This window comes from Podarcis bocagei (genome assembly GCF_964188305.1).
Source record: "Podarcis bocagei genome assembly, chromosome: 12".
NCBI lineage: Eukaryota > Metazoa > Chordata > Lepidosauria > Squamata > Lacertidae > Podarcis > Podarcis bocagei.
Window position 1 is genome coordinate 14,650,908 of NC_138137.1, and position 14,987 is coordinate 14,665,894.

The window sequence follows — 14,987 nt, forward strand, 5'->3', positions numbered from 1 at the left end:
AAGAAGCAAATTTGGGTTCTTATTATTTTATTTTTCAGTTTTTCAAATTTCATCAAATATTGAAAGCACAGCTGGAGAAGTAGCAGTCAGAGGATTTTTCTAGGAACCGTGAAGATTGGTGAAGCTCCATTGGTGCATGAGGAGCGTGGGAAAAGCAGCTATGCTACAAGTAAACAAATACCTTTGACCAGTTAAAAGGTTAAACTTAATCTTCCCGTCACAGTCTACCTTTAAGACATATGTGTATATGCTTAAGAGTCCAAATACGGATCAAAACCAACCTTAAGCTACATGATGATGATGTTGTTTTAGTCCACCATGGACATGATGTCTTAACTTAATGGCAAAATATAAAGAATATATATTTGCAGGATGTGTCGCTGTGATCTGCATAGTCTGCACACTCTTATTCTAGCAATGGATTTTTATCCCTATAATACTTCAGATTCCTTTAACGTGAGATGTTATTAAAGGCATCCTTCTCAGCTTTTCTGGAAAGTTGGACTAAATAACCCATTTTTTTTATTAGGTTTTTGCCTTCGTGCTGGCTATTGGATCAACAAAACCTGTTCCTGATTGCAACATTATTGCCCTCTCCGGTAACGTGTGTATCTTGCACAAATAATTTAGCTCAGTTTATAAAGTTAGAAACCAGCTCATTCATTGTTATGGAGCTTTACAGAGATGGGTTGCGTGTGAAGTCTTGGAACGGATTTCTACAAGCACCGTGGGGATTTGGGTTGCGCTCTGTTCATAGATCCTGATTAGTTTCTGCAGCTCTTCCTTAACCCCTGCCCCCTTTTTGTCCTATTGTAGCATTATTTTATAAAGCATATACATCAGAAATAGAGACTGTCACACATGTGCTCGCCTATTGTCAAGATGTAGAGAAAAGAATACACTCCACCACACAGCGGAAGCAGAAAGTGCAGAGAAAACATAGCACCTGAGCCTAGCATGCCACATCCTTTTGCATGTTGGATAGAGTTGCACATGTTTTGCTGTAACTGTTGGAATATATTAACAAACAGAAGGGTGCGCCTGGGCCACTTTTGCCATCTTGACAGTTAACTATAGCCTTGGCAAGAGTGCTGCTGGATGCTGGTTTGCCCTTAAGTAGAAGTGACCTCTGGACAACAGGGAGAGACTGGATTCACTTTTCTCTTGGTGAAGGGGAGGGAAGTTTGAACTTCGAATCCCCGTGACGGGGTGAGCTCCCGTTGTTCGGCGGGAAGGTAAATGGAGTTTCCGTGCACTGCTCTGGTTTCGCCAGAAGCGGCTTAGTCATGCTGGCCACATGACCCGGAAGCTGTACGCTGGCTCCCTCGGCCAGTAAAGTGCTGCAGCCCCAGAGTCGTCCGCGGCTGGACCTAATGGTCAGGGGTCCCTTTACCTTTAACACTCTCCTACTGAATGCTCAAAACATGGAATTGCTAGGCTTTACTTTCTGAATCAGGGACGTGGGTGGCGCTGTGGGTTAAACCACAGAGCTTAGGACTTGCCGATCAGAAGGTTGGCGGTTCAAATCCCAGTGACGGGGTGAGCTCCCGTTGCTCAGTCCCAGCTCCTGCCAACCTAGCAGTTCGAAAGCACGTCAAAGTGCAAGTATATAAATAGGTACCACTCCGATGGGAAGGTAAACGGCGTTTCCATGCACTGCTTTGGTTCGCCAGAAGTGGCTTAGCCATGCTGGTCATATGACCCGGAAGCTGTACGCTGGCTCCCTCGACCAATAAAGCGAGATGAGCGTCGCAACCCCAGAGTCGGCCACGACTGGACCTAATGGTCAGGGGTCCCTTTACCTTTACCTTTACTTTCTGAGTCACTATTTGATGAAAACATACCTAGGAGGGGAAGCATAGGGCTACCCAAGTATCTTGGACCTGGCTTAGTGCTTCCTATTGGCTTGGAGCTGGAGGAGCTTCACTGCTGTTTTCTGCTGGTTGGAATTCCTTATTGCAATGCACCCCAGTTGTTGTTGCAGCCTTTTTGCTGGAACATACATCCTAGGAGTGTGTGTTGTTGAATGACTGCTGTTTAGACATCCAAACTGGAGTCCCAGGTTTCCTGGGTGGAGGCAGGAGCCAGAACTCAATAAAAGAAGAATATCCCCTAGACACTGAACCTAGCCCCGGACATCCACCCAAGCGTTACAACTTTCTAACCACATGAGGCTGCTGTATTGCTGGTGTGTTAATACTGCTTTTATAGTAACTGCTGGCAGCTAAATCTGTGAGCTTCATCCTGCATAGATTCAAAAGCTGATTCAACAGCAACATTTCTTCAGAAGTACACTTTGGGTAGCACAGATTTGTTCTCAAAGAACGCTGGGGACAACAAAACGTTTTTGATCAGCTCGAGATGTTTCATCAGCAAAATGAAGGCCAAAAATAGTTCTTGCTTAATACTGCAAAACTCTTTCCAATTCATGTAAATTTATACTCTCGTGGAGACATTATGTGACTATAAAATGGATCACCTTCATTGTGCATTGCCTCTGCGCTCTGCTTGCAAGATCACTTTTGAAAACGTTTGTATAGTAAAATTAGCGGGGACAAGATAAGCTTCTACACAAAGCATTACATCCCATTGTTACATAACTTGAGCACTGTAGAAGATACAAAAACAGTCACATTGGGCCATTCATTATAGCTACATTGCATCATTTTGCAACTTGCAATCCATAAATGTTTAATGAACATTAGCATTCATTAATGTTAATGAACTGAACATTGATCTTTTTAAATTCCACCAACTGCTTTACGCACATGACACAAAACAGCGCAAGCACACCATTTAAGCCTCCCACACACCAAATGCAATGTTCCTTTTGTTTGAAGGCTGTTCTTATCAGCTAATACACGGATAAATCATAAATGAAGTGCGGGAGGGCGAGGATGGGGATTTAACACTAGAAAATCACTAGAAAATGCTAAACTTAAGCACCAGTCCAATGTCACAAACTGTCGTGTCAGAAAATAACTACATATTTAATATGTGTGATGGCTCACCATGTGTACAGGTTGCTGGCATATCAAAAATTTGTAGCCAAAAAGGACTATGTTTGTGCTTTAATTGGAGGCTGTGATTCTCACTGGCAAGTAGAATGCTTTAACTTTTACGTACAAAAGTCCAGAAGTTCTGGAAATGGTATTTTGAGAGAGAGATGTAATATGACATCTAAAGCAAGATAGGCTTTTTAACTATGTAGAAAGATCGTAATGTAAAAGCTTTAAAGTATTTTAGAGAAAGGATACAGATCTCCAGGAAGGAGCATTGATTGGTCTTGGGAATCCCCACTATGTCACAAACACATTGTTCAGTTAACAGAAAACAAGATATCCCCGGATGTTACATTGGTATTGTTTATTTATATCCTGCCTATTCTCCAATGAGCTCTTCCCTCCCCTCCATTTTTTCCTCCTAACAACCCTGTGTGGTAGATCAGGCTGTGAGAGAGTGACTGGCCCAGTCACCCAGAGAGCTTCATAGCTAACCAAGAATTTGAACCTGGCTCGCTCTTGTCCTAGTCTGACACTCCAACCCATGGTTAAATAATGTGATGCGCTCCAGGTGTTGAGTATACTCCAATAATCCCAGACTGTTGGCCAGCAACATCTGGATCACACCACCAGGGCCGGTCCACCCATAGGGCAAGGCGAAGGAACTGCCTCAGGCAGCAGGATCTACAGGGGCAGCGGTGCCTGATGTAGATCTTTCTTCCCTCCCTGCTTTGTTCCTGATTTAGATATTCACCCAGCCCTTCTTCCCTGGCAGGGAGAGGGATGCCATTTTGTGGTTTGCTTTAGGTGCCAAAATGTCTTGGGTCACTCCTGGACATGACAATAGCTACCCCTGTTCTAACTAGACTATGATCCAGTGTTCAGGGAGATACACTGGCACAAATATTTAACACATGGCTACCAAAAAACCACTCCAGTTTCTTCTGTTGGTATCACATCTTTTCTTGGCTCCTGATGATGCATTGTCTACATTGCAGGCCTAAAGCTATAATCTCTTATTTAATTAAGTTATATAATGAAGTGGACAATATACTCAGTTGGTGTTAAATGGCTACAAGCACCTTTTGCAGCTTTTTCATTTTGTATCTGAATGATTTAATTCCCATGGGACTGTATGCAAATTAGTGGCAAATTGGAAATGGACACATTTCTTTTTCATTATCCAACCCCCCCCCCAAAAAAAAACACCAAATGAAAATAAAAGAAATTGGGATTTCCATAAAAATAAAAAGCAAATTAAACCAGCATACTTAATTATTAAAGTATTGGTTTATACACCCCTTAATTTCCAAGGTGGCTTCTCACTCAATTTACTTAGTTTGTTTATCTACTTGTTTAATATCTCCCTCTTGCCTACTTCCTATTCCTGATAGCTCTGGAGCCTTTGCATTTACAAAACTCCCAATTGCACACACAAAATTCCACCCTCCAAATGTGCAATGCAAATGTGTACACATCAGCTGGATCAGAAAAGAACATGCTCGGTTTAACTCCTAAGCCTGGGCAGATGTGGATTTGAGTTCGCTTAGAAACTTAAGTAAGATCATGGCCTCCTGGCAAATAGAAGGGGAAGAAATGGAGGTAGTGAGAGATTTTACTTTCTTGGGCTCCATGATCACTGCAGATGGGGACAGCAGCCACGAAATTAAAAGACACCTGCTTCTTGGGAGAAAAGCGATGACAAATCTAAACAGCATCTTAAAAAGCAGAGACATCACCTTGCCGACAAAGGTCCCTATAGTTAAAGGTTTTCCCAGTAGTGATGTATGGAAGTGAGAGCTAGACCGTAAAGAAGGCTGATTGCCAAAGAATTGATGCTTTTGAATTATGGTGCTGGAGGAGACTCTTGAGAGTCCCATGGACTGCAAGAAGATCAAGTCTCTCCATTCTGAAGGAAATCAGCCCTGAGTGTTCACTGGAAGGACAGATCGTGAAGCTGAGGCTCCAATACTTTGGCCACCTCATGAGAAGAGAAGACTCCCTGGAAAAGACCCTGATGTTGGGAAAGATGGAGGGCACAAGGAGAAGGGGACGGCAGAGGACAAGATGGTTGGACAGTGTTCTCAAAGCTAGTAACATGAGTTTGACCAAACCGCGGGAGGCAGTGGAAGACAGGAGTGCCTGGCGTGCTGTGGTCCATGGGGTCATGAAGAGTCGGACACAACTAAACAAGAAACTTAAGTACCATCTGAGGAGGTATTAGGGCTTAAGTACCATCTGAGGAGGTATTAGGGCTTTTTCTCAGTCAGAACTGAGTTCCAGCACCTCTCAGGTGGGTGCCACTGCTGTTATAAGAGAACAAGGCAGGCATTCATGGTTCCAGCACCTCTTTTTCTAGAAAAATAGCACTGGGTGGCTAGCATGTTGCAGCTAGAAAAGCCCACTCAAGGGCCAATGCTACTAAACTAGACTCATGATTTCCTCCTGCCCTTACATGTATATCCCATTTCTCTTTCATCATAGAACCGAATGTGGCATGTTTCCATTTCCCAGAAGTCACATCTAAGCACTGATCAGCCCCAGGCCTGATGTGCTTCTGCAAGTTGGTGGCCTCATGACATCCGGGGAGAATTTCTGAAAGGTGGCGATTTGTCCTGGATCTCAGGCAAGTCAATTGAAAAATTGTGGTTTTTTGTAAAAAAAGGAAAAGCTCAACAGCTTTTGGGGGGTCCTGGTTTTTACTTTTCGAAATACGGCAACCCTACTCATGTACTTTCAGTGAGTAAATAGCTTTTTGTAGCTAATTTAGGCATCCTGTCTAGTGATATGACTGCATTGGCATGGAAGAGTAGGATTAATGTCCATGTTGGCTCCATCCCCAACCTTTATACATTCAACCAAAGTTCTAGACAATGCCTCTGTGCATACAAGTTGTACAAGTGAAGGCTGTGTTCACAGCTTTGGATACACAAGTGGAGACTGGGGACAGGTCCAACAAGCATGTTGGTTTGTTTACATCACAGGTGTCAAACACAAGGCCCGCGGGCCGAATCCGGCCCACCAGACCTCGTCATGTGGCCCGTGTAGCCCGTAGAGAGAGAGAGAGGAAAAACGCCACACGGCGGCACTACGCAATCAGTTCTCTACGCAGAAGGTCGGTAGGTGGGGATTTAAGCGTGACAGGGCTCGCAGGCGCGCGGCGCTGTCTTGCCAGCGAAACCCAAAGCAAGATCGGTCCCTGCCGCCACCCAGGGGAAGGTCCTCCAGCTCCCCAGCAGGGGAGGGCTGAAAGCGAGCAGGCATGAGGCGCATGCGCAGACGCTATGACCATTTCTCTCTCAAAAAAAAGAGCAGGCGCAAACGGGAGCATTACGTAATCCCGAATTAGAGATTTAGTTGAATCGTTTGGGGAAGCGGGCGCTAGTCAGAGAGAGAGAGAGAGAGAGATTTATGGACTAGCAGCAGAGTTCTTGCTCCGTCATGGTGTTGCCTGCGCAGGTGGCTATATTTTTTAAAAGTTGCATTGTAGGCTGTTGATGCACGTGGAGGCCTCTTGAAGGATTTGACAGTCCTCCCCTCCCACCCTGCTCAACAACAACAACAACAACATATCTGGTTTGGGCTCCATGGCAGTCGTGGCTGTTAACCGTGAGAAACGGGCTCATGCGAGACAGTTCACGTGACCAAGACACGTCACAGCGTCACCTCACGCGCGTCCATTCGGAAACAAGCCCCCCTGAGGGGGATGGCTCACCCCCAGATTGTTGTGGGACTCCAGCTGCCATCAGCCCCCAGCATAGGAGCAAACTCCTAGGGGCCGAGATCCTACAGATAGTCCTACAGATACAACCGGCCCTTTGAGGATGACCAAACTGCTGATGCGGCCCCCGATGAATTTGAGTTTGACACCCCTGGTTTACATGCTCCTTTGAAACCTACTGCAGATCATCTGATGCCACAGGTTTCCTATAGCTTTGTTTCATCATTGCATGTAGAAGTAGGTTCTACTCAGTATAAAAGGAGCCCTTATCTGGTATTGGTTCATAGTCCATAAACATATCTATGAGGATAAAATGGAGCATGTGTTAATAAGGCCATTGACATCACAGCAATAATCCCTAATGGGATATAGGCAATTGCGAGCATATCTAGAGAAACTGAACCATGCAGCTTCCAGAGGGATAGCTATACCAGTTTCTTGCAGCAAAAGCAACAACGAGATTTGCTAATCATGAGTTAAAAAATTAACACAATTATTATGGCATAAGTTTTCATGGACTGCAGTCAATTTATTAAGTAAATACATTAAGTAATATGTATACAGTAAAATAATATATATATATATAAAGTAAAAATATACAGTGACTAAACACACAGCTAAACAACATAGGCAGGAATTTAGGAGTTAAGTCCTGCACATTTAAATCTACACTTGTTACAAATTTGTCTATGGGGAAATGTGATATATTAAAAGAGTGTGATGGATCGTATCCAATCCCAAATTAATTCCAAATGAATTGACTTTAATGTTTTTTTCTTTCAAGGCAACATATGCTAATATCCATTGGAATCAATTGAGTATGACCTTAATGTGATGAAAGATAAATGGTAAAATTTTATTTTAATCAAGTTTTTCCTACCCATGAATCCAATTATTCTTTTTTTAATGGTTACTTATGGTTTCTAATGTCACATTTTTAACTTTGTTGTTGTGCACCACATTCTAAATATAGAAAAGCAAAATAATAATGAAACAAATAAAAGAAATTCATAATAATACTAGTCTGAAATCAAATATTCCTTGTGATCAGTCTTCTTTCTGTTAAGCTTGCAGACTCAAAAAGATTCCAATGCTAGTTTTGGAGCTGAAGTTATTGGAAACGAGCTTTTCTTTCAAAGGAAAGACACTTTTGTGTGGCCTGTAAAGGTTGACAGAAGAAGCACCATTTGTTTTTATGGGTCTTCTGAGTGTCGTGGAGAGAAAGAAAAATCAATTCAGTGTTCAGTATTGTTATCAAACTGTTCCTAAATTGAGGGCACATCATCTTACCTAGACAGCTGGTGTTTAGGATGTTCTCCATGTACCTGACCATTGCTTCAACATCACTGTCCTGTAGTCGGAAGGAAAACAAAGAGACCTTGGGCTTGGAAACATCACCATATGAGCAGTATTTGTTAGAGAGAGAGAGAAATGCTAAGAGGCAAATGTTACAATCATCAGAAACCACTGTACACCACTGTTTTAAATCTTTTGCCAGTCCTGTGAGAGAAGGCGAATATGGTCTATGCCAACAAATTTGTTTTGAGTCCCAGTCCATTGGTACAGAAGAACTATGCCTCCTAGATATGCGCAGCGGATATTCATTCTGCTCAGGGGTTGGATAAGCATTGTTTGGCTGCTCTAGATAGTTAATATGGTCTTTCTGCACCAACATTATTTCTATGTTCACCCATAAGCCTTGCTCTGCCCTGCTGCTATTAACATTGTCTATTCAGTTCAAGGAGAAACCAGTGCTTAACATACTCTGATGGCCAGGGGCCACCATCACGGAGACAGATTTGAACAGATTCAGTTTCCAAAGGAAGAACCAGAAGCTGAAGGGAATGAAAGAAAGGTAAGCGATTTCAGGGAAGACCAGAGACTTTTAATTCACCACCCTTTCACCCAATTCTGGGTAAGCAGCCACTTCTAAATTGTGATTGTATGGAGAGAAAACTTTAACACCCCCCCCCCCATAGTAGCATCTAGCCTGTCTCATCACTGGTGATCATTTTTGGCCCAGGCTGCAATGTTTTCAATTTACAAAGCTGAAAACAAGGGTTTGTTTGATGGTGAAGAATGGAGATTTAGAAGAAGGAAAAGATCAAATACGCTGACATAAGGGAAAGGTGATGAGACTGTCTTGTTTTATTGATAAGGTGCTAGATGCGAATGTGCCAGGGTTGTATAGCTCTCGCCTGATTGTATAGTTGCTTCATCCATTAATGACAGAGAAATTTATGTGTGTGCACTGGGTGGAAAACTAACAGGCACAAACAGTAGAATCAAATTCTGGCAGAGGTGTCAATAAAACCACATCCATTTCTCCCCTAATTTTTCTTGTCACAGAAATGTGAACCACAAAGACATGACAAAATGTGAACCGTGAAGGCTTGACAAAATGTCACTCTGTCCCAGTCTGACTGCCAGTCCCGAATTTAACTCTGTATTGTTCAAAATTCTATTTTATTTTGGATGCCTTTGGAAATACTGAATCGCAGCCAATCCTGTTCAAAACACAATTAACTGCCACTCGTGATTATAATAATTCCTTTACATTCTACATGGAAATCAAAGGAAAAGTTTGGATTAGGAAGGGGGAGGGAATACAAGTTGCAGTAATAAAAGTGAGGAACCATATGTATGTTGCAGCCTACAATGAGGAGTTTTCAAAACAGTGGTACCTTGGTTTACGAACTTAATCCGTTCCGGAAGTCCATTCTTAAACCAAAGCGTTCTTAAACCAAGGCGTGCTTTCCCATAGCAGCAAGGGACTCAATTTACAAATGGAACACACTCAACAGGAAGCGGAACATGTTCTGCTTCCAAGGCAAAGTTCACAAACCAAAACACCTACTTCCAGGTTTGCGGTGTTCTTGAATCCAAGTTGTTCATGAAATAAGCTGTTCTTAAACCAAGGTACCACTGCAAGTTTACTTAGTGCTGTCTTAACAGTCTATGTTCAACGGGCAACTGCAAAGCAAGTGTATACCTGCCGGTTTGTTTGACACACAGTGTGTGATGTGACCATCTCTTCGACTTCTATCTCTTCCTCCTCCTCCTCCTCCTCCTCCTCCTCACTTGTTTCTGAGCATGAATCGAATGCATCATTATAATACTCTTCTGCAATGACTGGATCTTCTGGGATCTCTGTAACAAAATAGAAACAATAAATGAACTTAAAAATCATTATCAAATTATTTAAATTATCACTTTAAAAAGCACATACAGATGAGTCAAACTCTCTAGTGAGAAATTTATAATGTAGAAGGAGGAATATATGAACTTGCATGGAGGTTCTAGCACAGGGGTCTGCAACCTAAGGCCCATGGGCCACAAGCGGCCCACGGCCGTCATTTAACCAGCCCACAAGCTGCCCCTGAACTGCGCCACCCGCTAGGCATTGCGCTAAACTGGCACGGCGACTCGCTTCTGCGGCGCCGGAATTCACGTCTGCGCAGATGCCGGAAATCGCTTGCACGTTCGCTCACTCGCAATCTGGCCCACAAAGGGAACTGCGCTGGAGTGAACCGGCCCAGGCGAGGTAAACCTTGCCAACCCGTTCTAGCAGCTGTCAAATACCCTGGAACTCTATATGAGATGGCCATCCTCTTCCACAAAGCATGCAACTTCGAGATGGATGTACATGGAGTGATGAGGATGATGACATATGCCTAGCCAACTCTATCAGCCAAATGAACCCTGGTGATCAGCGTGGTGAGACAGTTAGCTCACCCTCCTGTTGAGGAGGAATATGAGTTTTTACATCGCACATGTCCAGTGACATAAATAAAACCCCTTGCTAAAAATGAAACTTTCAAGTGGTCGCCATGCAATCATCCTGAAATTATTTCCTTGCAGCAAGACTTTACACAGCAAAGCGTGTTCTGTGCCCTGTGATGCCTGAAGATCTGTCTTTTTCTTTTAGATATGTTTCTGACTTCTGTCTGCAATCAGACATGGCATACACAGCAGAGTGTTGCATTGCAGCTGCTCAGCTTAGCTGGGTGATCCACCTGCACATAGCAAGATCACAGCAAGGATCCCTTATTCAGGGAAAATGAGTGGTAAGAGAAAGTTGCAATGTTTTATTACAGCAAACAATGCATTTTTGGGGAATCATGCACTCAGCATACTCAGGCAACTGCTAAGGGCCCATGAGTATTCTTGCTTTCACTGAATTGGGTCCACCTTCTCTCTCCCCCACCACATTCCGTAGCTTAGTTTTGATTTAGCAGCAGGTGGCTACTAGGCAGTGGCAGAGCGTCAAGCTCCGGCGGGGGTGGAAAGCAGGTGGGGGCATGGCTGGCAGTGTCACCAACTGGACTCATCCACTTCAGCCCCGACTGGGCTAGGCGTGCTGGGTAGCACTTCCAGAGACCACCTTCTACACAGGAACAGGTCAAAGTGCTGTGTACTCACAGCTTAGAGTTGTGAGCACCGGATTCACTTCCACAAGAAGACAGTCGTCGCACAGCAGAGTATAGCAGTGTACAGCAGAGCATAAATGACTCGGAGAGCAGCTCTGTAGAATATCTTCTTTATTCTAACTAGAACTATAATACACAACTATATACAGAGCTAAATGAGGTCTAAACATAAATGCTGAACTGCACTGAGTGTCTGCAGCTGCTCTTAGTCAGCAACCTTATCTATACACACGGTCTCTAACACTCAGTCTCTCTCTCTCCGAGACACTGACTGACACTTTGATGTTAGGCTGGAGTGGAATAAGTAGAGAGCAGAAACCGCCCCCTCCTCTCTGGAGAATCAGCAGAGAAAATCAGCAGATTCTTGCATATGGGAGGGGTGAAATCTCAGGGGCGTGGCGCCCAGCACGGGGGGTGCAGCTGCGATGGCACCCCACCGGGATCGTGCTGCCGGGGGCGATGCGCTCCCCCCGCACCCCTGTTCCTCCAGTGCTTGGTAAAGGTAAAGGGACCCCTGACCATTAGGTCCAGTCATGGCCGACTCTGGGGTTGTGGCGCTCATCTTGCTTTATTGGCCGAGGGAGCCGGCGTACAGCTTCCGGGTCATGTGGCCAGCATGACTAAGCTGCTTCTGGCAAGCCAGAGCAGCGCACGGAAACGCCGTTTACTTTCCTGCCAGAGTGGTACCTATTTATCTACTTGCACTTTGACGTGCTTTTGAACTGCTAGGTTGGCAGGAGCAGGGACTGAGCAACGGGAGCTCACCCCATCGCGGGGATTCGAACTGCCAACCTTCTGATCGGCAAGTCCTAGGCTCTGTGGTTTAGCCCACAGGGCCATCCACGTCCCTCCTCCAGTGCTACTAGGTGGTTAAATGACACCCACCCTTTAAATTCCCCACGTTGTCCTAGAACAACATCGTGTTTCCATATTGTGGGAGGTTGTAAATGGGGTGGGGGGGGAGGCTCACAGTGGTAAATCTGCAGAAGAATTCTGAAGTTACTGGCCCTTTGCTTGGACAACCCATTCAAATCTAGAAGCACTCCTGACTGGAACTGCAATGGGGGAAACTCAAAGAGTCCTCCTTAACATTAACTTAATTATAAAAGTGTTGTTCTCGTGAAGAAACAAGAGGAAATGTACCTAGCACATAATGAATATTGAGGTTTCTGCCTAACACTTTATAGGCTGATTCATTCTGCAAGAATTGAAACTCTGCAGAAAAAGCAATGAAAAATGAAACCTCTAAATGTGGGCTTGCCAAGTTTCCAGCTGCCTTTCCTAGGTAGCATCATCTTTTATATCTACTGCAGTTTCCCCTTCGTGAGTTAAACAGTCGTTGAAAAATAGTTTTAATTTGCTCCGTCCCCGGAGCTCATTAATTAGTGCATTAATGCAGCATTCTAAATTTCGCCTGCATTTATGCGGCACTAAGTGACATTGCAATCGTAAGCATGCTTACTCAGAAGTAAGACCTGCTGGGCCTTACTCCCTAGTCAGTGTGTGTTCAGGATTGCAGCCTCAGTTCATTTATTTTAAAGAAACAAAGCACAATGGAATAAGGTGACCACATGAGGACAGAGTTTTGCTACAAGTTAGCAAGTTAATAATGGACAGAAAAGGGAAGAACAATATTTTTCTTGCATTTTTTTTTTGCATTTACAGGTTCTCTGTTTGTATTCTGTTTCCTTAAATAAAGGGTTAACTTTACTGAGTCTCTGTGCGGACTTGCAGCTGAACCGGCCCTGACATGTGCTGATGGTGCCGTAACATGCATATAATTGCATTCATCTCTGTGAATTATGGTATGTTTTCACCTGTCTTGCACCTACCAAGCGTGGTAGTGCACAACTTGAAATTCAAACCCAAAAGAAACACCCCTTTGGACAAGAAAGGACTTTAGAGCTGGATGATGGGAGCATATAATTTCACAAAAACCTAAGAATGAAACAATGAAGACGTTCATCAGACAAAAGGGTGCTTTGTCAAGTAATGTAGTTACACAGTTCACAGTAATTTAAGTTTACTTGCGTTTAAGCATGAATGAGGTTAACATTACATGACAGTTGACTTCATTGTTTGTGTAGTTTCATAGCAATCAATGAGTAGTCTAACAACAGTAAGAGATTGACATGAATAAATCCTGAATATGTGCCCAAACAGCTGTCTTAGGGCACTCTGTCTGCTGACTAGTGACAGGGCATATTTCAGATTCCAAGCCAAATAAGAACTTCTGGGAGAAATTACTCTTGATTCAGAATACTGTATAGCTGAGCATTATGACCAGGACAAATATATTAACAAATCAGATAATTACAAACTTCAGCAATTTCAATATTCAAAATGTAATTGTTACTATCTCTGGACATATCTTTAAATCACATAAAAATCAAGGTTTATGAGTTGTTCCAGCTACTAATGAAGTAATGAGGCCATGCCCATGCCATTTATGCAGCAGTCTGCCACTTATTCTTGGGATCAAACATTCAGCTGTGTCGGTGAATTGGCAAAATCAACAAATTATAAGTAAACTAATTGCCAATAAAGAATAAATTATGCCATAGTGTGCACAATTATCCCTATTGTGTTCATTCCATTATTTGTTTCAGTAACACAAAGATTTATGATTAAAGTCTCTACGTAAAGCTAAGAAAATGTGATCAAGTAGTGTCACCCTGGGGAAGTATTATTAATTTCCTTATCTACTATAGCTTTCCAAAGCAGAAGTAAACAAGTTATGAGTGCTGCTTTTCCTAAAACAATAAGAGAGGCACATAAGAAATAGAGCAGAAGACTAGATATATAAGTTTTTTATCTTCAGAAGTGCTTAAGGGAGAAGGAAAGAGAACATTCGAAAGAGAGCAATGATGGCAAAGGGCACTTGGCGATCACCTGTGTAAACGTTCTTTTATGCATGGCGCAACAGTTACTTGCAGTGGCGTAGCGTGGGTTGTCAGCACCCGGGGCAAGGCAAGTAATTTGCGCCCCCTAACCCGTGGATTTGCGCCCCCTAACCCTAACCCCCAGATGTTGCGCCCGGTGCGGCCGGCCCCCCTGCACCCCCCACGCTACGCCACTGGTTACTTGAGAAGTTGCCCTCTAAGAAGCACAGGATCCAGCAGCTACCTAGCAAAAGCTGTGCATGCATACCCTTAAAAACCAACTTGAACATAAGCGTAAAGGTAAAGGGACCCCTGACCGTTATGTCCAGTCGCAAATGACTCTGTAGTTTTACTGGCTTTACTGGCCGAGGGAGTTACTGGCCGTTTGTCTGCAGACAGCTTCCGGGTCATGTGGCCAGCATGACTAAGCTGCTTCTGGTGCAGCAGAACACCAAAAGCAGAGCAGCGCACAGAAATGCCGCTTACCTTCAGGCCGGAGAAGTACCTATTTATCTACTTGCACTTTGACATGCTTTTGAACTGCTAGATTGGCAGGAGCAGGGACCGAGCAACGGGAACTCACCCCGTCGCAGGGATTTGAACCGCCGATCTTCTGATCAGCAAGCCCTAGGCTCTGTTGTTTGGACCACAGCGCCACCCGTACATAAGCGTAGGCTTTCTAAATCCTATGCTTACTTTGGGGATCTGCTCAGTTCTTCAAACAGACAAAGGAAATGGCAGAATTCTGACTGCTAATTGTTGTAATGAGAATTATTTTGAAGAAGTTGCTTGCCCACCCATAACTCACCATACAGTTCTTTTGGATTGGGTTGAAATGGGAAGACTATTTGAATAACAGACTTCCGGAAGGGTAGCAATGTTGGTCTGATGCAGCAAAATACGAGTGTCTTATGACATTTAAGTTTGGCTTACCATAACATGCAAATCAGGC

The 14,987-nt window shown here is 43.7% G+C and overlaps 1 protein-coding gene and 1 long non-coding RNA gene across 6 annotated transcripts in view; one reads left to right on the top strand and one right to left on the bottom strand.

Moving 5' to 3' along the window:
* NEK11 (NIMA related kinase 11) overlaps window positions 1-14,987 on the bottom strand; it is an 82,151-nt gene that overhangs the window by 6,951 nt on the left and 60,213 nt on the right. For all 5 annotated transcript variants that reach the window (XM_081164622.1, XM_081164624.1, XM_081164620.1 and 2 more), the window contains exons 13-14: window positions 9,716-9,873; window positions 8,014-8,074 (exon numbers count right to left, since the gene is read on the bottom strand). In XM_081164622.1, coding sequence (XP_081020748.1) covers window positions 8,014-8,074; window positions 9,716-9,873 — 219 coding nt within the window. The remainder of the gene's footprint in view (window positions 1-8,013; window positions 8,075-9,715; window positions 9,874-14,987) is intronic.
* Window positions 1-14,987, top strand: part of LOC308570262 — a 30,070-nt gene that overhangs the window by 5,667 nt on the left and 9,416 nt on the right. The window contains exons 3-6 of the long non-coding RNA XR_014001054.1: window positions 39-604; window positions 7,508-7,571; window positions 8,460-8,578; window positions 10,652-10,790. This is a non-coding gene — a long non-coding RNA (uncharacterized lncRNA). The remainder of the gene's footprint in view (window positions 1-38; window positions 605-7,507; window positions 7,572-8,459; window positions 8,579-10,651; window positions 10,791-14,987) is intronic.